We start from the raw sequence: 27710 nt of genomic DNA, 5'->3' as shown, positions 1-27710 counted from the left end.
TCTGGAGGTATTTTGTGATTTGCTTTGACCTCAAACCGTTGACATCATATAAAGAGAAAATCATGTTTCTTCTGGCAGGGTTTCCAGGTGCTGGTTGAGACCGAGTGGTTAGACTTCGGTCACAAGTTCGCAGACCGCTGTGGTCACGGAGAAAACGCGGAGGACTTGAACGAGAGATGTCCTGTGTTCCTGCAGTGGTTAGACTGTGTGCACCAGCTCCACAGACAATTCCCATGCTCCTTCGAGTTCAACGAAGCCTTTCTGGTGGGTGCAAGTTAATATTAAACATGTTTCTTGTGCTTTAAATACAAGCTGTTAACTTCTTCTGAGTTCTTTTGGTTTTGTGTGTTCAGGTGAAGCTAGTGCAGCACACGTACTCGTGTCTGTTCGGGACGTTCCTGTGTAACAGCGGGAAGGAGAGAGAGGACAGACACATTCAGGAAAGAACCTGCTCCGTTTGGTCCCTCCTCAGAGCAGCCAACCGCTCCTTCAGAAACATGCTGTACTCCTCTCATTCAGAGACCGTACGTCTTTTACTCATTCCTCTCCTACAATCATTTACTCACAAGAGGTTATATGAGGTTTCAACTGATAGGTTTTCAGTAGCTGATTCCAGTGTTCAAAGAGCAGATTGAAAGGATTTTGATGACTGTTAAAATTTTTATTACATGTAGTTGCGCAATTAATATGTTTTCAAAACTGCATGTGCATTCATTACTCCAGTCTTCTCCAGTGTCACACGATCATTCAGAAATCAGCTGATTTTTAATGCCTCTTTGTTAAATAAAAGTATTAATTTCTGTAAAAAAAAGAAGAAAAAAAAAGAAATCTTACTGACCCCAGACTTTTGTATGGTAGTGTATAATATAATTAGAAAAGATGAACATTTATTATAATACAATGAAGTATAAATGTTTAATATTTTTTTTTAAATAATGTTTACCAATATTTGGCATGGCCCATGCTGGTCATGACTGATTCCATTCATTGCAATGTTTTCCTTTTCGGCTGCCTTTGCCTTACAGTCCATACCTGTGTTTTGTAATCGTTTGGTTTTGACCCTTGTAAACATGAAGAGAGGTGTTTACTGGCTTCAGAGCTCATGCTTGCATTCCTCTCGAATCCTCCAGAGACCTGGAGCTGCCCTGTCCTTTCACTTCCTCTCTTTTGGCTAGTTCACACCGACCCAACAGAAAGTTTCGTTCTTGTTTTTTGGGGTTAATGTGACCCTGTTGGTGGGCAGTGTTATTTTAGGATCATTCGTATATTTTTTACTATGTATTAATATTTTGAATTTAGTTTTTACTTTTTAAATCCATTTTCAGTTTCAGTTTTTTTATTTTTTTATTAGTGTTTTTGTTTTTGTCTAATTTTTATTTCAGTTTTACTTCTGTTTTTTACATTTCATAGTTAAACAATTTTAGTATTTATTTTTTTTAGTATTAGTGGCTTATATTTCAAATAATGTAAAAGTTTTTTTAAAAGCAATATTTGCAGGTCTGTGTGAAAATGATGACATCTTTCTGTGTATATAGCCTCTATTTTTGTGCAAGGCTTTTAGTTTTTATGCCTCAAAGTTTCAGTTGTTCTTTGATTCGCAGGTGATAAAACATTTTATCTTGTTCTGTGCCTTCTCTTTTTTTATTTCTGCTTTGACTGGATCAACTGAACTAAAAACCTAATCCTGAAATCCTCTCTTTTTTTATTACCTGGGCAATTTGTTGCAAAATTAAAGCAATATCAATCAACAAATTATATTCTATCTCTGCTATCTGTACTAGGTGCTTCATCCTGTGTGTCACGTACGCAATCTCATGTTGTGGACAGCAGTTTACCTTCCCAGCTCTTCACCCACGACCCCTTCAGATGACTCCTGTGCCCCCTACCCAGCACCTGGTGCCAACCCTGAGGACCAGCCCCTCGGCAGGTAACTGGTTAATGCAAAACAGCTCTCGGTTTGTGTTTTAATCTGAAATGCTTCACTCTTAAGTCTGGAAAACCCTCTTTTGCAAAGACCTTGTTTACTGTGTTCAGAACAACCTGAATGTCTGGTAGTGTATACATTTTAAAAGATGTATAGTGTCTTTACAGCCTTTACAGAAGTAAAATTAAATGTAAATGAAGGTTTTATACTGACCTGAAAATTTTTAAGGCATTTAGTCTTGAGAATTTAAATCATGATCTTGGTTCCATCTTGACTTGTGCCCACAGGCGTCCTAAAACCCGCTCGTTCGATAACCTGCCCAGCGCTTGTGAAGTGGGAAACCCGCTGACCTCCAATCGACGTTCCAGCGACCCCAGTTTGAATGAGAAATGGCAGGACCATCGCAGGTCTCTGGAGCTCAACATCGGGACAGGAGCTGACGGTGCTACATCTCCAGACTCAGATGAGAGGGTCAACGGACAAACTGTGGTGGGGCTTATGGGAACATTGCCCAATGGGGGCACAGAGAATGGGGACAGGCTCGGGGATGTCAGGTTGCCAGTGGTGGACGGCGTCGGCGAGGCAGAGCTAACAGTTGGTGTGGCTGCGGGCCAAATGGAGAACATTCTCCAGGAAGCTACAAAAGACGAATCGCCACCAGAAAGCCACAGAGACACAAAGGCAGACCACACTAACAAAACCTCCGCTCTAAACGGAGAGAGTAATGATGGTGCATGTCCACAAGAGGGCAGTGTTGAGGCACAACTAACTGCTGATGCTCAGGAGAGCAGAGCTAAACGCCTTGGAGATGCAAATGTCAGTGGACATTTTTCAGAAGACGGTATTCCTTCTGAAGCATCATCTGCTCTCGGCCAGGAAAACTCGGGAAGCCCAGACTTAGAAGAAGTAGTCGAGAAACATGCGATACCAGAATACAATCCTTCTCGTAACACGAATAATATCCCTCCCAATGGCCTCAGGACTGTGAGTAACAGCCATGGGCGAGAAACCATTGAGCGGGAGAAACGTCTTTCTCTTTTGGAGAGCTCCACAGAGACGCTTACGGAGGACTTGGGCGTTCGGCCTGAGAGTCTGGGACCTTTAAGCATTCCACCTCCTCTTAAAACCCTTGCTGAATCATCGTGCCTCAAACAGGGTCTTCATGCCGACCCCAGGACTTTAAACAACACCCTCAAATGTCCATCTGCCAGTGCCTTTCCTCCCATCACTGATGTCCTCGATCCGGTGTGCAACGGAGACTCCCCCGACCCTGAGCCCTCCACACCACAATGGGTGCCACGCACGAACGGGGAACGGGCAACGCTCAGCCGCCAGGTGTCTCTCGCCAGCTGTGGCTCGCTGACCCTCCAAGCACGGGGCGCCTGCTCCCACCATCGCTGCCTGCACTTAGGGTTTCTGGGTCGGCCGAGCTTCAGTCCCCCAGAACCCCCTTCGGCCCGGAGCCATCTGGACGATGACGGGTTGACCCTGCACACAGACGCAGTGCAGCAGCGGCTGCGGCAGATCGAAGCCGGTCACCAGCTGGAGGTGGAAGCTCTGAAGAGACAGGTACAGGAGCTCTGGAGCCGTCTGGAGAGCCACCAGGCCGCTGGGATGCTGCGACTCAACGGAGACATGGGTGATGAAGTGGTGAGCAGTACACACTCGGAGAGCGAGATCATTTATAATAATAATACAATAAAACCCGCTCAATACAGAGGAAGGGATATCACGACATTATACATGGAATATATAACTTTAAAATAAAAACGAAATCACAGAATGCATAGCATTCTAATCTACATTAGTGCTTTCAAATGATTAATCGCATCCAAAATAAACGTTTTTGTTTACTTAATAAATGTACACACTTCACATATATATATATATATATATATATATATATATATATATATTTAATATATAAACATAGCATTTTTCTTAAATATATACATGCATGTGTTTGTCTTTTATATTAACAATTAATGTACACAGTACACACACATATATTATGTATCCAAAAACTTGGATACGATTACTCGCGATTAATCATCTGACACCACTGTTCTATACATATACCTACATGCAGATGTTTTAGGCATGTTTGATGGTAAGAGACTTTTTCTCATCTTTCTGTCAGACCTCAATCACAGACTCTGACTTCAACCTGGAGCACAACTGTCTGTCCCGCTGCAGCACTGAACTCTTCTCTGAGGCCAGCTGGGAGCAGGTGGACAAGCAGGACACTGAGGTACACGCTATTATTAGGATAGAGAGACAGAATGCAAGGTACTCTATTACTCAGAAGTTTGAGGCCGGTACGATCTTGTAAAATATTTTCTAAAAGAAGACGCTTTTGCTCACCAAGGCTGCATTTATTTGATTAAGAATACCGTAAATCAGTAATATTGAGAATATAATAATATTATTTTTTTTGATATTTTAAGATGTAATTTATTCCTGTGATGCACAGCTGAATTTTCAGCATCTTTACTCCAGTCTTCATGAACTTCAGAAATCATTCTGATATACTGATTTGCTGCTCAAGAAACATTTCTGATTATTCACAATGTTTAAAACGTGATAACCGTGACACATTTTTTCTGCTATTTTTGAGAAAAAGTTCAAAAGAACAGCATTATTTGTAACATTATAAATGTCTTATCAATTTAATGCATTCTTTCTGAATAAAAGTATTAACTTATTTATAGTCTATGTAATTGTTTGGGAACTATAGTAAGATATTTATTCAGATTTTAAAGAAAACATGACATTAAATGTGACCAGATTTCATTAATAAAACCCTTCTGCTCTTAGTGTGAGTGATTCCTCAGTGCACGTTATTTTAAAGACAGATTAAACAGTGTTCTCTCAAAGAAGTCATCACATTGCTTTAAGCTCAATGCATTATGAATGCAGTCTTGTGTTGTCTGTAAGGTCTTTTATTGATTCCCTCTCTGTTATTTATTGTCACAGGTGACCCGGTGGTACCCGGATCATCTGGCCGCTCAGTGCTACGGCTGTGAGAGAGGATTCTGGCTGGCCACTAGAAGACATCACTGCAGGTAAGACAACATCACAAACACACACCACCACTGTCTCCTCTTTTTCGGGTCAGATGCATAAGTTTTGACTCTCTTTCTTGACATCTCTGCACAACCTCCTTTTTCTCCCTCTCTAAAATTCCTCTGCTTTCAGTCAGTCAGTAAACAGAAACAGTTTGATGGTCGAGCCATAACTCATTCCAGCTGCAGTTGTAAACACAGCAGATTAAACAAACCACCCGTGTCAGGACTAGTGCACACTGCCCAGTGAGTAAACAGCTAAACGCTCTCGAGTCAACATACAGGAACAGCAGAACTTGATGAGATGAAATATGCTTTTCTATTAAAGTTGTGCATAGTTTCGGTTTTAGCAGCAGTGGGCTAATGAGCCGCGTAGGGTCTACTTAGGCGTCCTGTTTGAGATGGAAGCTCACACAGGACTGATTTGGGAATGCTTCACCTAGGCAACAACTTCATGAGACATGCACACCACACAAATAGAGAAGTGCACGATGGATTGCAAAAGAGTCTGACATTAGCATGTTGCAATACTGCTGACATGATAGATTTAATAAACATAAATGCACACAAATATTTAAAACTCAACTCCTGTAGATTTGTATGCACTATTTTCAGTAGAGAATATTTTTGTCGTCCTTTTTTTTTTCTTTCTCTGCCGTTTTGGCCGTCATGCATTCTGATTGTACCCCTAATGCTGTCTAGTTAGAAATCTCCCTAGTTTTTTAAAGTTGATTTTTCCTCCTGTACCACAGAGGCAAGGAGCGTGTGGAAGAGGTTTGGTGAGAATTGCCCTCTCTGTGTCCTTCTCATGCTCTTGTACGTCCTGTAAACCCTGCATCGCTTCAGAGTGACCTAACCCTCCTCTCTTCTCCTCCGTCTCTTCACGGGCTTTCTCTATTATCGTTTAAGAGGAGGAATGTTTCTTCAGCAGCAAATCAGCATATAATAAGAAAGATTTCTGAAAGATCATGTGACACTGATCCGAGGCCGGAGAAATGATGCTGAAAAATCAGCTTTGCATCACAGGAATAAACTACATTTTAGAATATATTCAAATAGAAAACAGTTATTTTAAATTGTAATAATATTTCATAGTGTCATTGTATTTTCGATCAAATAAATGCAGCCTTGGTGAGCATAAAAAAAAACGTTTTAAAAAAACTTAGAACTTTATTAGCACAAAAAAAAACTAGTATATCAATGTGTACATAAAAGTGTAAAATATGAACACATGAAGTCTCTTTAAAATGTTAGTCAGTGTTTCTTGGACCCAAACCGGTCATAATTCAGCTTTTCATAACCATTTTCCACACTCTCTCTGATCTTGTAGACCTTTAAGATTATTTTCCATATGTGAAAGACTTGTGTTATAATCAGTTAATCTCCTTGCATGTGAAATGAGTGAATACTGAGCAGGTTTGGTATGTAAATAAGGGTCATATGTTAATGTTCCTGACATCAGTAACCGTGAGGATCTGTAAATACACATCCAGTATTTCTAAGAGCTTCATAAAAGCCAGATAATCTGTTTTCAGTCATATGGCTCAAATGGAGGTTATGGAGATTCATGTGAGTCTCTTTTCTCTCTGCATGTGTGTGACGGTAATGTGTGAAGGGCTGCATGTTTGTGTGTGTGTTCTGTTCTGTTCTCTTCTCATTCGTTTAGGATTAATTCGATGTTTTCTTGCAGTAAATCTGCATGAGCTGTGTTTCGTCCAGAGCTGAAGAAGCCCCTCCCACACTTGACACTTTAACACTGTTATTTCCTGTTTAGGGATATGAAGAACTTGAACTCTTTTAATATGTTTTGTATAATGTTTCGTGTAAAATGTGTGTTGATTAAAGTTGTCGATTAAAAAAATAGTGATCAATTTGATTTCTGATTATGGAATAAATGTATAATAAATATGAGTTTATACATGACAATTATTGTTTTTATTTCATTTTAAAATGTAGTTCAATCAGTGTTAATGTATTAAGATGCATTAAGATTTTGTTATAAAAAATACTTTTTATTTAAAAATGCATTCATTATTATAAAATAAAAAGTACTTATTATTGTTTTTTTTATAATGCATTCAGTTTTAATGAATTCAATTCTTATTTTGTATTATTATTAAATAAAATGTAAATTGTTTTTTATTTCAAAATGTAATGCTTTCTATTTTAATGCAATTAAAACATGTTGTATGTTATTTATTACTATTATTAAATGAAAAATATTATTAGTATTAAATTAAATAATAATAATCTTTAATGCATTCAGTTTTAGTAAACTTATGAATTATTCTGTTATTATGAAAATAATATAAAATATATAGTAATACGAATTGTTTTAATAATACATATAATGTATTATTATTATATAACTTATTATTAAATTAATGAATATATATATATATATATATATATATATATATATCAAAAGATTAATCGCATCCAAAAAAAAAAAAGTTTTTGTTCAAATAATATTAGTGTGTACTGCGTATCTTCAGAATCAGAGAGCGCATACAAGGAATTTGTTTAGTGACATAAGATTCCAGTACAGAGACAACAACAACACACAGGCAAAGATAGGTTGTGCTATAGATGATAATGGAATATATGCTTGGATGGAGGTGGTAACAAATAAACATAAAGATATTGCACATTTTTATTGCATAAGTGGTTCATAAACATTTAACTGTTCATGAGGTAGATTGCCTGGGGGAAGAACTGTTCTTGTGCCTGGCCGTCCTGGTATCTGTGGCTCTGACGTAAAAGTTGAAAAAGGGTATAACTTGGATGTGAGGGATCCAGAATGATTCTCTGAGCTCTTTTCCTCACTCTTGATGTATACAGTTCTTGAAAGGTCCGAACCATTCTTTGCAGTCTTCTGAGTAGAACTGTTTCAGCAGCTCCTGTGGCAGCTGGTGAAGGAAGTCCAACCTTTGTTGGGCCTTTTTAACAGTGGAGTCAATGTGATTGTCCCACTTCAGGTCTTGAGAGATGGAATCTGAATGACTCCACTGCAGCCACAGTGCTGTCTATGATGGGGAGTTGGGGGAGTGCAGGGGGGTTCACTATCATCTCCACTGTTCTGAGCGTGTTCAGCTCCAGGTTGTTAAGACTGAACCAGACAGCCAGCTCTTTAACCTCCTGTCTGTAAGCAGACTTGTCACCGTCCTGGATAAGACAGATGACCATAGTGTCATCTGCAAACTTCAGGAGCTTGACAGAAGGGTCTTTAGATGTGCAGTCGTTGGTGTACAGGGAGAAGAGCAGTGGGGAGAGAACAGATCCCTGAGGGGCACCACTGTTGGTGCAGCGGCTGTTTGACTTGAATTTCCCCAGTCTCAATAACTGTTGCCTATCTGTCAGAAAGCTGGTGATCCACTGACAGATAGAGCTAGAAACAGAGCTGGGTCCGTTTGGTCTGGAGGGCTGTTGGGATGATGGTGTTGACAACCGAACTAAAGTCTACAGACAGAATCCTCAAAGAAGTCCCTGTTTTGTCCAGATGTTGCAGGATGAAGTGCAGTCCCATGTTGACAACATCATTCATGGACCATTCATGGACAAGCAGGGGGTCCAGTAAGGGTCCAGTGATGTCCTTCAGATAAGCCAGAACTAGTTTATTATGTATATATAAATACACACACATGGATGTATATATTTAAGAAAAATATGCTGCGTTTATATATTTAGTATATTTATATATTGTATCATTTATATGATTAAATATATACACAAATATTTTCTAAATATATGCTGTATGCATGGTCTTTATATAGACAATACACAGTACTCACACATTATGTAAACAAAAACTTTTGTGATTAATTGATTGACAGCACTAATGTAGGGGTACATTTAGGGGTTATTACTGTTTTTGTTCTCCCCAGTTTCATAATGAAGTGCATTCAGTTCTAAACCATTCCAGATTCCAGATCCTTTTTTTCAGGAAATAAATGTTTTTTGATATGTAATGTATTCTAGGCTTCCCGAGTTCTTTATAAAGGAACTAATAAATATATTCTTTCTATTTTCCTTTCTGAACTCTTCCTCTTCCTCCTCCTCCTCCTCCTCCTCTCCTGTCCTGACATCTGCAGGAATTGTGGGAATGTGTTCTGTGGCAGCTGTTGCGATCAGAAGATCCCGGTGCCAAGCCAGCAGTTGTTTGAGCCCAGTCGCGTGTGCAAGTGGTGTTTCAGCAGCCTGCAGCCTCCCGCTCCGCCTCTGAGCACCGAGCTGGACAAACCCATCACCGCCAGCTCCAACTGATCCCAGACCAGACGCTCCAGAGACTGTTGTGTGGCTTCTTTCCCACCCCGAAAGGGAATAGTGTATATATGGTATGATGAGGAGAGGAGGCTTAGCACTTTCAGAAGAGACGCTTGAGAGCTCGTCTTCATTTGCGATGAAACTTGTCCTGTACCTGCTGCATAGAGGGAAGCTTTCTCCGACGGACGGTGTGTGCAAAAGTAGGATTTCTTCCCTCCTCATCTCACAAAGATAGATCATCAGAAAGGTGCTGCTGGGACGACACCACAGGTCCCAGTTTTGTTTTTGGGTTCTCATCTCTTTCGCAGGCTTTTTGGTTTCTCTCTGACGTGATTCTGACTCTCGAACGCATCCAGTTTCCCAGTTAACTCCAGACTCTTGTTAGTTTCTTCCTCAGATTGAAAGCATTCTCCCTCTTGCTAATATTGACTGTCTAGTGACGGGCCGATAGATTGTTTTTCTGATCTGCTGTGTGGACGTTGGCTGACGTTCTCACTAGTGCATTTTTTTTGTAACATAAATGAGATAATATATTAGAATGAGACGTATAGCATTTAAGATGGGAAATTGTATAGAATTCTTAAATAGTGGCTCACTAAATTAGTCACCAAATATAAGTTGTTGTTTTTCCCCAGTTGTAGCCATTCGGGGGTTTTCTTTTTAATGTATTTCTCATGTTTCTCCAAGCGACGCTGAACAGATGAATGGAGATGCTGAGAGAGATGTTGTATGTGATATGCTGCAGTAAGGGCCCCTTTTGATTTGTTTTTCCCACCCAACACTTATTTATTATCAGGTTTATTTCATTTGAATTGTGTGTTCAATCCTGACACCACAGGATAATCAGTGTTGATGGGTTTGACCTTTGACCTCACTGAAGATGAAGCCCCTTCCTCACACACACAACGCACAAACCACAATCAAAGTCTCTTTTGTTTTGCTTCCCATTTTATTGGCTTTTTTGAGCTTCATCCAGAAAATTCCTTCAAGCAGTTTACCTGATAACATATTTAATATTTACTCACCCTTATGTTGTTTTTTCCTCTCAAAAGGAGGATTTGGGAGTCTCTTTATGCTGTTCTTTTCCATGCAATGACAGTGACTGTAAGTGTTTGTATATTTTGGAACTTGATGGATGTGATGGCTATGAAAAAGAGCACCATAAATCTTGAAAGCTCCTGTAAATGGCAAGAGGGTGAGTAATAAATAGCGTTTAAATTTTTTGCGGTGAACTATAACCTTGTCCTGGGTCTCGCCAGTGACGTGAGGGTTCAGACTCGTGATGATGGGTGTTAATACCTAAAGCTGGTGACATCTGCTCCTCTCTGTTTCCAATGTCTGCGGTGGGACAGCTTTTGCATTAACGCCAATCCATGAATGTGACTTTTTTTTTGTTTTCCAGAAAGAGTAAATTCCATGGGTTTATATTTTGCACATTGGTAATCATCAGAAATACACTGTCGCAGATTTCTGTAAGAATAAAACAAAGTGGAATTCCAAACTGAAGTGAATGCTGGACTCATTTCACTGATGTATGACATAAGGTGGTGTTAGCGCAGCGGATAAGACACATGCCTTTGGTGTGAGAGACCCGGGTTCGAATCCACTGTGAGACAACAATGTGTCCCTGACCAAGACACTTAACTAGTTATTTACGTACCATACCCCTGAGGATTTTTATTTATTTATATTTTCAGTAATTTAACACATTCAAGCTTCACTGGAGGTAAACAAAAAATACTGAATCTCTTTTTACTAGTTTTACTTACAGTTTTTAGTTACTGTTTTTAAATATTGCATTTTATTTTTATTCAACGTTTATTTTTCTTGCTTTTTAGTTGCAATTTTTATTTTGTTACCTTATGATTTAATAAACTTTTCATTAACTCATTATTTCGGGGCGGCAGTGGCTCAGTGGTTCATGTAGGTAGTCTATAAACCGGAAGGTTGGTGGTTCGATCCCCGGCTCCAAGTGTCCTTGAGCAAGACATCTAACCCCAGCTGCTCCCGAAGAACTGGATAGCACCTTAAATAGCTGACACCGCTGTGTATGAATGAACGGGTGAATGTGAGGCAAATTGTAAAGCGCTTTGGGTGGTCTGTTGAAAGCACTATATAAATGCAGTCCATTTACCAATTATTTTAATGGTTTAGAATTTATTTTGTTATCATTTTATAATTGTATTAATTCATTTCATTTATTTTGAATGGTAAACATCAGCAAAAATAAATGAATTAATAAAATTATAAAATGATTACAAAAATTCTAAACTATTAGAATAATCAAGTTTGAATAGTGACGTGAGGGTTCAGAGTTGTGATGATGGATATATATATATATATATATATATATATATATATATATATATATATATATATGGGTTTAACATCCATCATCACAACTCTGAAATCTTATAAAATGTGTGTTAATTTGTGCAGTCATTTGCCATGTCTTGGTAATTTAAAGACCAAAAAAGTAAATCGTGCATGATACAAATGAATAGCACATGGTTTGGGTTATGAAAGGGGTTCTCTTTTTAATCAAGTGAGAAATTAGACCAAAATGCAATTTCTCAAAGTCAAAGGCAGTGCATCTACATCCCAGCAGTCACGAAGTACACTAATGAATCCCTTTTACCTGACTGACATTCTGTAGCATTACCTTAAGATGCTCTTTTCCTATTTACTCACATGCACAAACACCTTCAAGAGAACAACTGTTCTAAAGGAATTCTCAAGCAACAGTAAACAGAAGCAAAAATGAATCAATACAATTATAAAATGATTACAAAATAAAGTCTAAACTATTACATTAATCAAAAAATAAATCTTAAATTTATAACGTTATAGATTGAATTCTGCTTCTCCAGTTCTGACGTCACTCCTTCACATTAGAGACTGGCTTTTATTTCATTATTAATTTTATCTCTAATCTGCCAAATGTTAGCATTTCCAAACCTTTTGGATGGTCTTACCGTTTGCTCTGCTCCGCTGTCATGTCCCACGATCTGAATCGGTAATGAACGAAAGCGCGCGAATCACGATTTGTGCTGATCACGTGCTCCAGTTCTGACAGACCACAAGAACGACTCGAAGCCAGGAGAACTAGGTATGGCTCATACTTTAATAGTGTTTATTATAGCTTCATTTCTTTATACAAAAAGAAAGTTCAAGGTAAGCAGCCTTGTTAGTTGAAAAACATCGATTATCAATATTAAGGTAGTAATACATGACGGGACGTCCCAAAACCAAGTCAGAATTTACTCATGCGTTTGATATGATCACTCAGGCGTTTGCTTACAATTATCCATGAACTCAAAATGCCTCTGAGCCGTTTTCATATTCCACGCGGAACGACAGAAGATCTTCCACAAACCCTGAGGGCTACCGGACATTATTTCACGTCACAGCTGAGCAGGACGTCCGTTAACGGATAAGCAGCAGAAATTTCCAGAAGAGCCCCGAGGAACCGTTGCTGTGTGCGCGTGTGTCGACGAAAGCTTCGTTATTTCCGACGAAAATACGATAAGTTCACTTGAACATCACAAGGACACTTGTAGCGAGAACATGACGTGTCTCTTTAAAAAGATTTACAAGCTCAGACTCTATTAGCATAAAAATATACAATGTGCAGTAGGTTCGGTAGTGTCAGTCAAATAGAGCTTAAAAAACTGGACAAATTTAAGAGCAGCCGAATTGACTGTTTACCACATTAGCATACAACATACATTGAAATAAAACCTTTTCTGTACTTTTCTGTAGGAAACCCATTTCAACTGTCTATACAAACATTTTAATAGCATAAAAAATAGACTTCGTAGCTTCATCAGTCAAGTTCCGTTCAGCTATAAAAATTTAAATCACTATATTTACAAAGTGCTAGTCACGTGATTAAGTTGAAGGAATATTCTGAGTTAAATGTACAACATTTGTGGTGTGGTGTCAGTTACCACAGATCTTGATTTCAACTAAACAAAAAATGGTGGTTTCAGGAAAACACAATAGAAGTACATTTTTAATATGAGATGCAATTGCTTACTAACCTCATCAGTGCTGGTCAAGGTCAGTAAATTGATCATTTTCACACGGGGATAATACAATGAGCCCGTTTACATGAACGAAACACAACCTAAACTAGTCCTACCACTAAGTGGATGATTAAGACCAATAAATATATTTTAATGAAGAATTGGTGAAAAAGAAAAAAAAAAAATCAGTGTTTAGAAAAAAAATTCTGTAAAAATCTTTAGGGCCCTTACATAGTCAACGCGAGAAACGAGCAAGCAATGCGAGCGACGCGCTCGTTTTCATAGTCTAAACAGTGGACGTAAGCGTCACGGGCAATGCGTGTATGCAATACACCGCTCACGCAACAGGGGGTAGTAGAGTCGGGTGATATTAGTAGAGTCGGGTCGCGTGATATTCAGATCACAATGGCATTCTGTTGCTGATTTTACATCAGCGGCAACAAAGGCAACGCAGAGATAAATGTGGATGAATACGTATAAGTTCGCATAATTTTTCCTCTTCGCCTGCCATTGTAGTCAAACCTTCTTCTTCTGTAAACACAATATACTTGAATTAATGTACAATACTTGCAATGTCGTCCCCACCGACAATGCATAGTATTGCGTGCATCGGCGCGTCGCGTATCAAAAACTAGGATGACACATTTGGCTACGCACTGACGCATAATGGCGGCCGAAGCGTAACGATGCGTAGCCTCGGGGACGCGCATGCGTACAGATGCGTTGACTATGAAACGGCCCTTAGAATTTAGATGGGAATGAAACCGTAAAATTGCTGCTGAAGACTGAAAACTCAATTTGAGAAAATGTCCAGTGTATTATAATTGAAATCTACTGATACTTATTATGGAAGAATATTCAGGGCAATTTTCAAAAGGAATTGCAAATTGTGTATTCAATTACGTTTCCATGCGGACACATGCATTGTGACATAATCCAAATGCAATTGCAAATCTTGCATTACTGTTTGCATTTTCACTTTACGCACAGTGAAAAGTCCATTTGTCTTACGAGTTATGAGCCTGTCATATTTAAACAGCAATATTAATTAACAAATTAGCTTTTTCACTCTGTCTGCATCGTGCATGTAACCTGCCAACCTTGTGTAAGCTACTTACTGTATTCCGATAAATTAAATTGTGCTTGTAAATGTCTCCTTATAATTGCATTTGGATTGTCGCAATTTATGCATCCACATATGGAAATCACAATTTGCAATTCTTTTTTTTTTTTAACTGCCCCGAGTATCCCTCCATACTAATAGATAAAGTGCATAAAAATAAATAAACAAAAATTGGATCATTTCACTAAATGAAGTTAAAATTGGCTAAAATCTTGCAGTACTGAACCCAGGATATTCCTCCAAAGTGTCTTCCCCAAAAAAATCGCATTGTTTTTCTTTACATTGGACCTTCATGAATGGGTTACAGCATGAACAGAGTGTACAACATCAGCACAATGTCCCAGACTCTGGGGCTGCGAGTGAATAACATTGCTCTGTTCACGGTTACAGGCATGAGATGATATAGTTCAGAGTTTTACGAAGCACCTGTTAAAAGGGCAAGTCCATCCACGCGGGAGGTGGACGATGGCTCTTACGTCATCCCTCCGGGACGCTTTCAGACTGAAGACTGGTCCCAAACCTACACCACCACCAGGATAAAGAGGTCACTTCAACACTTCAACAGGCTGCCTGCCCTGTCTGACGCAGATCAGCTCAGAAACATCATTACTGTTGCAAAGGATGCCGATTTTAATGTCTTTTCCCAGAGACTTTTTTTTTTAAAGGCTGGACATTAACTGAGCATCCTGTTTGAGGCCATAACTAGAAGGAATTTAACTACAAAGCAGCGGATGTTCATGCATTTGAGCATGCATGAACATCGTCAAACCTAATGTCTGTATCCCTAGAAGGATACACAGTTTGCGTGGCAGTGTCTCATGCGTACCTTGTTGACGGGAGTCAGCTGGGTGCGAACAGAGCTAGTGTGATGGCGTGAACGCTCCCGGTCTCTCTCGCTGCCGCTGCTCTCGAAGCGCCCGGGCGATCTCTCCCTGCGGCTGTCTAGCACAGCCCGACCGGGCGACTTCTCGCGCTCCAGAGGCCGGGCCGGAGATTTGTCCCTCCTGAACTCCGTGCGGCCCTCGCGGTATCGGTGAGGGGTGCTGGGCTCGCGGTGCAGAGGCCCCTCCTGGGCCCCGGGACCCGAGGCCAGGCGCTTGGAAATGTGCTCGTTGTAGGTGGGCGGCCCGCGCTTGTTGGGGCTGCTGTGAAGATTTGGGTAAATGCATGATGCTTTGACTGCACACAAGATCATTTATACGGTTTGTGAACATGAAATATTGATAAAGCAATAAGCATCTCAAGGCAACATGTGGTGTGATTTTACCACGAGTAAGGGATATTTTAATCAAAAATACCTTTAACTGTGGTAAGATCACTAACAGCAGCAGTATAACTATGGAAGCTTATTTCCACCAAAGAGTAAAAATATAAAAAAAGGTAAAAGTTTTTTTTTTCTTTATCGGATATGCAAGTGTACATTTAACAATTTTGTATTTATCTCACAATTCAGACTTTTATTTTCTTAGATTTCTGAGTTTACATTTGGCAGACATGATTTTTTTTTCTCTCTCAGAAGTATACATTTCAGATTTCAGACTTTTTCCTTAAAATTCTGTTTACATCTCGCAATTCAAAATTCTTTCTTGGAATTATAAATTTACACCTCACTATTATGACTTCTTTCTTGGAATAGCATGCACATGCAGAATTCTGAGGGGAAAAAAGTCAGGAATATGCCATGTAAACTCAGACAAGAGACAGTTTCTGAATTGTGAGAGATGAGTCACATTTTAACGTTTTTTATATTTTTATTCTCTGGCAAAAATAAGGTTCCATAGATAGCAGACATCAAATAATAACATTTACTATTTCATGGGATTAGAAACAAAACAAAAAATTGACTTTTGCAGAACATAAAATAAAATTGTTGTAAGGTTACTAGCTAAGAGCATTATTATTTTGTTTCTACAATTTTTAATTTGAAATTTGAAATAGCACAGATGCTACAATTTTTTTTTTCATTCAAATTAAAACTAAAACATAAAAAATTTAAGCAAATTTAAAAAAAACCTTAATGATCACTATAAGAGTATATAAATAATATGTAAATAACAGTCCACAATTGACTGTAGTAGTGACCATGTTAGGTTACATTACAATGTGTTTCTGGCTCTCTATTTTCTGCGCCAAAAAATAAAATAAATTTTTTTAGGGCTGCCCTAATAGTCGACTAACCGTTTGTTGATCAGAAGAGGCTTGGTCAACCAGAATTTTTATAGGTCGGTTAGTCACAGATTTTTTAATTTTTTTCTAAACCAACAGTCAAGAAGTCAAGAAAACGGCTGGTTTATGGTAGTATAGTACATCGGGCAGGACATCCAAACAGTCGTCTATCACTTGCTCTTAAAATACCCCCTAATTTTTGGTCATTCAGATAAGAGTAATACTTATTTTTAATCTGTAATGACTCTACGTTTATTTGTGTGCACTTATAACAACAACAAAACATTGTGCTTTTGTAAAATAATGAAAGCAAACAGGATGTGCTTTCTGCCCTCTCGGTCTCTCTGAACTTGAGCACGAAACTACAAAACTCTGCTTGCCTTACAGTTATGAAAACATATCTATTGAGAGCCAAATTCTACTTTGAATGAACCTCAGATTATGTAATTCACATGAATTGAAATGAAATCATGTCAATGTTGCTGACTTCATCTCTTAAATCTAAAAATCAAAGAAACACTAGTGTATCAATACATTTTAATAATGTAAATGCAGCCTCCTTACTGTTTTTCCCTGACACATTCATAATCATTACTTCTGCCGGTGTGCTGTGGCAAGCTTTAAGTTAGCGCTTGAGCGCGTAGGCTATGTAAGCAATTAAAGGCTTATTTTAATTATTTAGATTAATAAACGTGCCATTAGTCAACTAATGCTTCAAATTAATGATTACGAGTCAACCAGAATAAATTTGTCAAAGTTTAAGTACCAAAATTAAAAGGTTTTTAATCGCTGATTATTTATAATTATCACAACATATAATTCTACCATTAAATACAACTGTTTTCAGTTGCCAAGCAGTGTAGTAACTTAAAAGTTTAAATCTGCAAATTTACAACATCTGATTTTCAATAGTGACTCATTCACTCAGAATTTAAAGCCGGGCTGAACTGTCATAACCCGCACCTCCTGCTTGAACCGGTCCTCTGCAGTTCCCCAGACTCCCGCACCAGGCTGCCCTTACAGCAGATGACCCGCAGTTTATTCTGATAGGATGAGGCCAGATAGATGGCACCAGACGATATGGCCGGACCCAGATAACGGGGGTTAGGAATGTCCAGGTGAACAAGACTGGAAGGTCTGTTTCAAAGAGAAATTAGTGTCACACTCTAGTTCTAATGTTATTTTTGATGTCTTATATTCATGCATGTTGCTGTACATCTTACCCAAGAGCTGCATGTCCCTGAATCTCAATAACATCCAGCGAGTTGAAGTAGGTCACAAACAGATATGGCTCTCTGAACGCTGAAAAAACAGAAGATGCTTCAGTTAGTGATTCTGAAGATCCTCATCACTATCTTTTACACATTTCGTCTGGTTACAAATGGAAAACTGGCTACCAAATGTCAGGGGAAGTCGACTCCATTTGAGATCCTCGGGGCGACTTCTTCGACCGTAAGCATCCACAAACACACCAATCTCTGTTATCAGAAATCGGACATTTAAAGAAAAACAATGTAGAAAATCAATACAATTTAAGTGATTGGCACACCACAGAATTTCTGGGGGAAATAAGCACAGAGCGCTGTTATTGTAAATACCAAGTTTTAACCATTTTAACAGAGTCAGGGATATTTAAATGGAGAAAAAAAATGGAATTCAGAAAAATTTTAATGGGAAAAATATATAATAACTGGAGAAAAAAACCTAATAGAAACTTACTTCGTAGGACCCTATTATTGTATACTGCACACTATTTTAATAGAGTATGCAATTAGTAACAAAGAATAATGAAAAATGTTTAATAGTACTGATGTACAGCATGTACTGTACAGTGTATAGTACTGCATTGTCATCGTATTAAATGTTTTATTTAGCAGCTGACGGCATCCAGTGAAGAGAAATACACTATAACCAGTTTTATAAAAAGGGTTTTAAAACAGAAATAGACAGTTATTTTGGTATATTTCATCAGAGATTTAAAAAAAATGTTTTGACAAATCGAGTCTTTTGTTCATTTTTGCCAGGCTGAAAACAGAAAGTGATAAATGTGATAAAATTGAGTATTTAAACATTAGATATGTACATACTATTGTCTTGTACACTTGTACAAAAAATTGCATTTGGTACAACATGATGGTGAGTACGTAATGATTTTGTATCAACTGTTGCTCATGCAACTAATATTCTCATGCAACAGGAACTTGATGTAGTTTAGATGGTGTGATGGTGTCTGACCGTGGAAGCAGAGCAGATATTCTTCCTTCTGTGGAGTGCTGGACACCTGGACGATGGAGATTGGGAAACAGTGGGAGGAACCAGTGAACACAGCCGATGCCAGCGACACGTCATTCTTGTCCAGGAACTCTGCCAAAAACAGCCCATCACGCAAAACGCTGTTTACATAATGCACAATTACAAATTATAAGTGCCTGATCATGTTCTCACAAATGGTCCGCCAGCCGGTCCAACCTGGAATATGCAAATGTTACTGCAATGACTAGCTGAATCCTTTTCAATAACAGATCCATCACAGGAGATATCAGACGTCAGTAGATTGTGGACTGACCTGAAGGTTAAAAACAATCATCTAACTGTGCCCACAGGACGTCATTAATATACTTACCGTCCAGAACACACTGCTTCATCTCAATCTCGTAGAATTTATTGGTACCAATGATGATGCTGTAGCTGGTGAAGTGGATACAGCTGCATGGCTCGAGTGTTTCAATCTCCTGAGAGATAAAGATTTGGGTCATTAAGGGTGTGTTCGTGTGAGCGATCTCTGGAGTCAGACCAGAAGGCAACAGCATGTCAAACATTGTTTGCAAAGGAATAACATTGCTAAATTTTTTCGTGACATACGAGTTATTTTGCTTCAAGTACCAGAACCTCGAATGCCACTTACCTTCCGTATACAGAATTTGTTCAGATTGTCGTTGTATCGCAGTATTGTGACTTTGTTAGGCATTGCAGCACAAATGCACGGACCATTTTCTATCTAAAGCAAGAATAGATACAAATTTGTTGCATTGCACGTCACAACAAGGCATGATGCAACACAGTGCACTAAAAATACACAGAGAGGAAGTTGCAATGCAGTGAAACACAGTGACTGCGGACTCACCCTGCCCGCGGCGAACAGATGACAGCCCTTGACGGTCTCAAAGATATATGGCACAATCTCAGGTAGTGTAGGGAGGTGAGACTGGGACAGAGACTGTTTCACTTTCTTAATCTCCATCAGACACAGTGCCCGCTCATCCCCTGCAACACATCATCATAATCAACTTACTTTAAATGCATGCTTTGTCAAACAGTATTGTACGGTTACTATGGTGCAGTGATGGTATTATGCAATATGGTATCTTGGGAGAAGTCACAATATCTAATTACTGGGGTGCCTCAGGGCTCAGTTCTTGGACCACTTCTATTCTCCGTCTACATTGCATCACTCGGTTATTCAGGAACATGGCTTTTCATGTTACTTCAATTCAGATGACACTTGAGGACCTCTCCTTGCATCATGATGAGCTGACGATGATAGCTGCTCGCATCTCAGCATGTAGATCACCTTCAAATCAACCTTGCCAAGACAGAACTGCTTGTGGTTTCAGCCAGCCCATGACTTCATCACAATTTCTCTATCCATCCATAACACCTATCAAATCAGCCAGGAATCTTGGAGTTGGACCCTCTAACACTATCATTCAGCTGTTATTTTTATATTCGATCTACTTGTTTTTTTATTTGTTTACAAAAAAAAAAAGGCTTGCTACATGTATTGCATAAGACCAACCAAACCTGGTCACAGAACTTATATTGTTGCTCTTTTGTTGGTTTGAAAGTTGTGCATCTGTTTTGTTTCCAGGGTGACTGTTGCATTTTCTGCTATTAAGCGCCATCTGCTGTCAGAGAGTGAATGTGCTTTCATCCAAAGCATCTTTCAGGCATTCTGCCATGTGCTTTGCTTCTCATCCGTACTTGTTTACATCAGAGTGCACACGTGTCTTTGATGCATGCAGCATACAGCTCTGTTGTGCATTGTGACCAGTTGATGGGAAAATAATTCTTAAAATGCATTCAAAATTCTGAATAATTTGTAATAAATAATTATTCTTGGTATTTTGAAGTGCCCAGCAACATCGTGCATCTTCATTACTGTGATTTATTGCATTACAGAATACCAGCACATGTCTAATACCATGATTTCTGTTGCAAAGGCTTTTAGTCAAATCCATTCAGTTTTGATTTCTGAAATGAGCAATAAATGATAGTGATCTTTGCTCACCCACGATCATCAGCAGCTTGTCGTGCTCCTTGATGATATGGATCTGAAACACGGATCCCATACCTGGGATGTGAGTTAGGGAGTTCTTAATCACATTCAGGGCATAGAGCCCTTCCTCAGAGCCCACCAACACAATCTGATGGCAAAAACAAGATGACTGTATATTCAACTATAACAAATATGAATATAAATGAAATAAAGTGGATGACGCAGGTACCTGGTCAGTCAGCGGGAGGGTGCAGTTGATATCCAGACGATCATCTCCTTCTAGCTTGAGTAAGGAGTTACCCAACAATTTCTGTACACAACCAAAAACACCATCAAGAGGATGTGAACAGTATGTATAAAAAGTGCATTTTTAATTTTATGCAGAGCTTTAAGGCTGCAGTAGGGAACTTTTGACGCTCTAGCGGTTAATAAACAGAACTGCTTGCGTCTTGCGGAAGAACATCGTAGCCGGAGCTACTTCTCTCTGTTTAGGTCTATGAAGAATCACAAAGGTACTGGGTTACTCCGCCGCGGTACCCCCGAAGCAATCTAAAATAGTCCGAATATAAACACTTATTATAGGTGCACCCTAGTGATTCAGGACAAGCTAAAAACATGGTTTGGAAAAATGGATTCATGATGTACTCGCTTATTATATCAATTTTTCTACATTTTGAACACAAATAAAGTTACGGACCGCAGCTCTGATTGGTTGTTTCTTACCGGGAGCGATGGAGTTTCTGCAAATGGCAATAGGAAACTGGGAGGAGCCAGAGGAGCTTGATTTTTTTCACAGATTATCTGTCTCATATTCTACTGTCAGGACATAATGACAGGTTTAAAAAAAAATGTAAAAAATAAATTTTTTACAAAAGTTCCCTACTGCAGCTTTAAGGATTATCAGTATGTTTCCCTGCGTTCCGGTGAACGGGTAAGAAGAAACAAACCTACAGTTTCTGCCTTACAGGTCACTCTTTAAATGTGACTATGAACAGTCTGTGGGTGTTTCTGGTTCCTCTAACTCACAGCGTCTGCTTCGGCTTTCTCTCTCGCCCCACGACTGCTGGCCACAATGGCTTCCAGCACGGCCACCCAGCGCTGCTTCTCAGAAAACCCAGAGGTCATGAGGTACAGAGTCTGACCGGGCCAGCATGTCGACTGCGGAGACGACTCCAACTTCAGTGCATACGGCACATCTGAACACATTCAAGTATGTTAGGACATAGGGACATCTGGACATGGATCATACCACATTCTTTCATACCAAAAGTTGGTAAGGACATATTACAGTGCATCACCTGTCTTGGCTGTGTTGGGCAGCTCAGAAGTACCGACAGCAGAATGAACAGTCACGTCTCCATCAGAGAGACACAGCTCAAACTCATCCAGAGCCTTCACTGACTCTGAGAGGACAGATTATACATCATTCACATCAAGCTACATCACTCCACACCGGTCTATCCCTGCTGGAAAACAGATACAACTAAACCGATTTAGGCAGCAACTTGTGGGTCATTTATGTCCAGACCCAGGTTTAGATAGAGTTATCAATTTCAAATCTAAATCTTTGTACACAATATAAAATAAATGTAACAACAACAAAAAAACTAATTATGGTAGGTATAAAATATGCAAGTTTACATAAATTATATAAATTTTTTAGAATAGGTGGAAGTGTGGTCGGATCAATCTTGACGGCATCATCTCTGGTTTTCGATGGTTAGGCTGGTTTGAACTGATGGTTTTGTTAGATGCTCAGGTTTGGAGACCATCAGACCTCTTTAAGCTGTTTTAATATGTCTAGTTTGTTGATCGGGAGTAGCTACCAACTTGATTTGGTAGACCAGACCAACCATAACCATCTAGATCCAGTCAAAGCAAGCTACCACTATCCAAAGACCAGCTGGACCAGGTTAAGCTAGTATAAATAAAGATTTTCCAGCGGAGATGAACTGTTGCTCTGTAATATGCTGTGTGCAATCAAACAAACCAATGCATAAAGTAAAAACATTCACAGACCGTCTCTTGGTTCGGTCTCGTACGTGATCACTTTATATCCATCCAGCACCACGTACTTCCTCTCCCAGCCCTGACCACGCTTCCCATTTCTGCAGGAGGAAGACCACAATTGCATGCACACTTAGTGTTTGCTTCTCTTCTGACGGTGTTCGTGCTCATGGCACACGGCTCACCTGGGCTGCTTCAGCCATCCTTCCAGCCTCATATGTCCACCAGCATCTTTCAGACCAGAGGAGCTTCCCTTTTCCCGACACAGAGCCTCGGACAGGTGCAGCGCGTACTCGGTGGGCACGCCACAGGTGGCTGGGAGGTACGGGGAGCATTTTGGGTGGCACAAAGCATGACATTCTGAAGCAGGAGAAAGGATACGGTTACACCAACACAGAAAGCTTTAGCACAGGTTAACCTGGTGGTGATCTATTAAGAAACAACAGTGGGCTCTTATCACAATCTGTTTTTTAGAAGCACAGGTCATCTATAGTGGTGGATGAACAATACAACAAATAATTATTGCATTCCCATGAGTTCCATTATCAAAAGAAATAAAGCTTAACACGACTTTCCAAAAGAAGAAAAAAATATATATAAATATGCTCAGCCGTTATATTAGATACAGTAATGACGAAGCTTGTCTAGTTTACAGAAAAGTTTAAGGCAATATAACATAAGTGTAATAAATTCACCATTTAAAAATAATACTAATAATAGTATAAAAAAACAGTTAGATTTGTATAACTTGTCATCACTTGATCATGCCTCAGGATGAACTGGAGCAAAAAACTATTTCCATTTTTCTCCTATTAAATTATATATAGAAACACATTGCACATAGTTTATATAGTGTTGCAAATGGGAAGAAAATATTCAAAAGTTTTACAATTCTGTAAAGTTTATGGACATTTCTGGAAATTTTCCATCCTTTAACATCCCTAAAGTCAATTGTTTCCTTGCAATGGAAGAAAGCATATTTCACATGTGAAAATGATGTACTGTATAATATGTAAAAACAACATTTACCTTCAAGTTTTACAGGGCTGACAAGAAAAAATAAGAAAGCGACTAAAGGAATAATTTACTAAATAAATTAAAACAAACAATGATGATTCCCTTTTTCACAAGTGTTAGCCTGTACTTGTTGCTTAAGCTATTTCTACTTAGTTTAACAAATAACAAAAAGTTTGATGGAATAAAAAATGTGCTTTTTATTTTTTAAATAATACTTTTGACTGGGGGGGGGGGGTATTTTGATGTTACCATTTGTCGGTGTGGTTTGTCTACCATATATTTATATTTGTGCAATGCAATACCAGTACTGGTATCATAAAAGAAACAAAAATATCAGTATCGTACTCATGCAAAAAGTCCCCAGTTATAAGTACAGTGACAATGTATTTGGAAATGGTCTACATGTAATCCATACCGATGCATGTCGCAGCTTGCCGTCCGAAATGGACAGTGTCCAGACAGACGGTGCAGCGGGCCGCCCTCATGTTGAGCCCCTGTGTGAAGCGATGAGGAGTGCTGTGATGAATCCTGTCCTTCACTCGTCTGGTGTACTCTACAGGATCAAACCAATGTAGTTTCTTAAAAACGGTCTTGTGTCTCTTACACGCGTCTATATAACATATGCAAACAGGCCAATGCTCTCTCGAGAACACTTCTCCACCAGAGGGTGAAACCAGCTTGGGTATGAGCATGCAAGGATTTCGCATGCCATACAGCAGGAGTATGGCCATATATTCGAGATAAGCTCAGTGTCCTGACAGATCTGCGTGCATGAGCTTTGGAGATCAACAATCAAACCATGATGTGCTGAGTGGAGGTCTGCAGCCATAAGACCACGAGGACCTGATACAGCTCGTGTTCATTCACTATATTGAGTGTAGAACGGCCGAAAGACGGTTCCTTGAATGACATGTTTGGATTGGGCCAGAGAGCTTATCTCAGCAGGGATATAAAGATCATATCAAGAAAGAAAAGACAAGAGAGAGACGCCTGCTTCATTCTCAGAAAACATTGCCATCTGTTTTCCAATGACTGAACACGGTCACGTCTAAAACATATATATTTGAAATAGTAAATGTACAAATATTTATATATACAGTATGTATTGTCACCTTGGAATTATAAGGTTCTATCTGACATTTTTGCTAAAATTGAGTTATTCACATATTCTTATTCTGTGGCAATTTATTCACATTATGTGATGTTTCTTTTATAATCTCTGTACATTTTGGGACTTTTTTTAGAAAACAAAAAGAGGTCTATCTATAGAAGTCTATGGAACACAAAAAATGTTAAGCTCAATATCTCAAAACAATATCTCAACCTTATAATTTCAAGGTGGTGATATATATATATATATATATATATATATATATATATATATATATATATATATATATATATATATATATATATATATATATATATATATAAAATCATTTTAATAGTATGTATAATAAAAACATTAATAGCATGCATACAAAAGTTTTACTAAAATGCTCCATGCATTTGATGTAATAATGCAGAATTCATCTGCTGTGAATGTGAAACTGTTATTTTGATACATTTTCACATTTTAAAATAATGGTTTGGCCTTTCTGAAATGAAAGTTTTTCTGACCATACAAAAAAATATATATATATTTTTGAACTATATTTCATGATTTTTCATGGTTCATCAGTGACCTTCAGAAATAAAAGTGTAAATAATTCTTTAAATATTTCAAGCACAAATGGCATGGTTTCTTGAGAGTGGGCCGCCTGAGCCTGTTATGTAAGAACTTACTTTCAGACGTGGCTCTCCTTATTTCTGTAAAACGACAACAGAGAGGACAGTGAGCGTGGACAGACATGAGCCAAAACATTTCTGAAGTCCTTCAGAGGACAGAGCCTCCACATCTTATATTAAAACAGCATTTAATATGCATCAAATCAGCATTGTTCTACAAGCTTCTGATTTAATTTCTCCTTTCATAGCATGAGATGAAATGGGAAGAACAGAATAGTTGTTTCACTTATGTTTTGAATGTCTGGCTTCTAACCTTCAGGATTGGCCGCGTCCTTCCTGCGGCCGGAGCTGGAAGACATCAGGCCGCTGCTGGGCTGGTGCTCGGGGGATTTGTTGGATTTAGTGGACATCATGAGCTGCTGACGAGCCAAACCCGGAGTGGCTGGAGTACTGCTGTGCTCCAGGGCTTTATTAAACTGAACTGTTGAGAGGAGAGAATAGAGGGGGAGACTACTGAAAAAAACGACATTACACACAGTGTGTGGCACGTTTGCTTAGTGTTTAACAGAACGTGTCATTATTAAAACCCTTTATTACGCTTCCACTTAATAGTCTCTTCTGCTCACCCAGGCTGCATTCATTTGAAGGCTAAATATTATTACAATTGAAATGAATTCTGTATTGTAATATATTGTAAAGTGTATTTATTCATGTGAACGCAGCTGTATTTTCAGCATCATTCCTTCAGTGTCACATGATCTTCAGAAATCAGTATAATATACTGATTCGCTGCTCCAGAAACATTTCTGATTGTTATCACTGTTGAAATTAGTTGTGCTGCCGAATATTTTTGTGAAACTGAGATGCATTATTCTACGAAGTGTAGAAAGTCCAAAGCAACAGCATTTATTTGCAGTAGAAATCTTTAACATTTAAATGTTAAAAAAATTTAAATGTCTTCATTGTTACTTTTGATTAATTTATTGCATCCTTGATAAATAAAAATACACATTTATTTAAAAAAATAAATCACATATTTTTTGTTGAAACAGCAAAAAGCAACAATTTGAATTTAAAAGCAATATATATATATATATATATATATATATATATATATATATATATATATATATATATATATATATATATATACTTTCACTTTTGATCACTTTAATGCATCCTTGATGAGTAAAACTATTACTATTATTAATACTTCAGTATAAATATTATTCCAAATTTTACTGACCTCATATTTTAGATAGTATATTATTGCAATAATTGTAATTTAATTTATTATTAATTATTCTTTCTATTAATAATTCGAGTCATATATTAATATTAACAATTAAACCAAATATTTTACAAAATAATATTGTTTTAATTTTTTTTTAAATATACATTGTATGCTTTAATACCTGTTTGATACTCTTACCTTTTGTTCATTAATATTTTGAATTGTTTTAGCTTTATTTTTATTTTATTTATTTTTTTGTATGCATTTGTCATTTTTAATGAATTTTCTCATTTTTTAAATGTGTATAGTATTTATACAGTTTTAGCTTATAGTTTTGGATCTGATAGTAGTTGTTTTAATTCTACAATTGATTGCTTCTGTTGTCCTCATTTTTAAGTCGCTTTGGATAAAAGCATATGATAAATGACCAAATATAAATATAAAACCATTCGTCAACATAGACAGTATGAGGAAATTACATTAGGCAAGGCAAGTTTATTAATAGCACATTTCGTACACAATGGTAATTCAAAGTGATTAACATAAAAGAAAGATAATTATGAATAAAAAAAATAAAAAATAAAACAAGCAATTTTTAAACTTTTAAAATGAATTTTAAAATGTACTTATTTAAAATGAATTTAAAAACAGTTAGAAACAGAAAATGATTTTACATAAAAAATAGAAATTAAAATCTTTTCATCTGTATTTCATGATATTTATGTTCATCTTGAAAAACAAAAAACATACTTTCTTTTGAAGAATTTCCAAAAACAACTGCTTTTATGTAACTGTTGACCAAATTTGAGTCCCTGTTCATTGTAAAACAAGAAAACGAGCAACCAGTTTCCAAATGTAACACACGACTGAATGTAAAGG

The 27710-nt window shown here is 38.0% G+C and overlaps 2 protein-coding genes across 12 annotated transcripts in view; one reads left to right on the top strand and one right to left on the bottom strand.

Moving 5' to 3' along the window:
• The window catches only part of LOC127962979 (myotubularin-related protein 3), a 34526-nt gene extending 23773 nt beyond the window's left edge, over nucleotides 1-10753 (top strand). For 3 of the 7 annotated variants that reach the window (XM_052562612.1, XM_052562610.1, XM_052562611.1), the window contains 8 exons: nucleotides 79-264; nucleotides 354-524; nucleotides 1782-1927; nucleotides 2212-3574; nucleotides 4065-4175; nucleotides 4901-4989; nucleotides 5742-5768; nucleotides 9081-10753. In XM_052562612.1, the coding sequence (XP_052418572.1) occupies nucleotides 79-264; nucleotides 354-524; nucleotides 1782-1927; nucleotides 2212-3574; nucleotides 4065-4175; nucleotides 4901-4989; nucleotides 5742-5768; nucleotides 9081-9252 (2265 nt within the window). In that variant the 3' untranslated portion in view covers nucleotides 9253-10753. Of the gene's footprint in view, nucleotides 1-78; nucleotides 265-353; nucleotides 525-1781; nucleotides 1928-2211; nucleotides 3575-4064; nucleotides 4176-4900; nucleotides 4990-5122; nucleotides 5695-5741; nucleotides 5769-6679; nucleotides 6916-9080 lie in introns of those variants that run through there. The other 4 variants (XM_052562614.1, XM_052562613.1, XM_052562616.1 and 1 more) reach the window with 3 other exon arrangements.
• A 1602-nt stretch (nucleotides 10754-12355) lies between these two features.
• The window catches only part of LOC127962977 (citron Rho-interacting kinase), a 76961-nt gene continuing 61606 nt past the window's right edge, over nucleotides 12356-27710 (bottom strand). For 2 of the 5 annotated variants that reach the window (XM_052562606.1, XM_052562609.1), the window contains exons 23-40: nucleotides 25911-26078; nucleotides 25655-25678; nucleotides 24285-24422; nucleotides 23038-23212; nucleotides 22865-22953; nucleotides 22144-22248; nucleotides 21872-22041; nucleotides 21075-21155; nucleotides 20858-20993; nucleotides 19694-19833; nucleotides 19475-19567; nucleotides 19193-19301; nucleotides 18805-18933; nucleotides 17967-18047; nucleotides 17793-17871; nucleotides 17533-17706; nucleotides 15230-15548; nucleotides 12356-14923 (exon numbers count right to left, since the gene is read on the bottom strand). In XM_052562606.1, the coding sequence (XP_052418566.1) occupies nucleotides 14900-14923; nucleotides 15230-15548; nucleotides 17533-17706; nucleotides 17793-17871; nucleotides 17967-18047; nucleotides 18805-18933; nucleotides 19193-19301; nucleotides 19475-19567; nucleotides 19694-19833; nucleotides 20858-20993; nucleotides 21075-21155; nucleotides 21872-22041; nucleotides 22144-22248; nucleotides 22865-22953; nucleotides 23038-23212; nucleotides 24285-24422; nucleotides 25655-25678; nucleotides 25911-26078 (2234 nt within the window). In that variant the 3' untranslated portion in view covers nucleotides 12356-14899. Of the gene's footprint in view, nucleotides 15583-17532; nucleotides 17707-17792; nucleotides 17872-17966; nucleotides 18048-18804; nucleotides 18934-19192; nucleotides 19302-19474; nucleotides 19568-19693; nucleotides 19834-20857; nucleotides 20994-21074; nucleotides 21156-21871; nucleotides 22042-22143; nucleotides 22249-22864; nucleotides 22954-23037; nucleotides 23213-24284; nucleotides 24423-25654; nucleotides 25679-25910; nucleotides 26079-27710 lie in introns of all 5 variants that reach the window. The other 3 variants (XM_052562608.1, XM_052562607.1, XM_052562605.1) reach the window with 3 other exon arrangements.

Source organism: Carassius gibelio, chromosome B8 (genome assembly GCF_023724105.1).
Source record: "Carassius gibelio isolate Cgi1373 ecotype wild population from Czech Republic chromosome B8, carGib1.2-hapl.c, whole genome shotgun sequence".
Classification (NCBI taxonomy): Eukaryota; Metazoa; Chordata; class Actinopteri; order Cypriniformes; family Cyprinidae; genus Carassius; species Carassius gibelio.
Note: the sequence above shows the minus strand (reverse complement) of the source record. Positions and strands in the feature narration are given on the sequence as shown.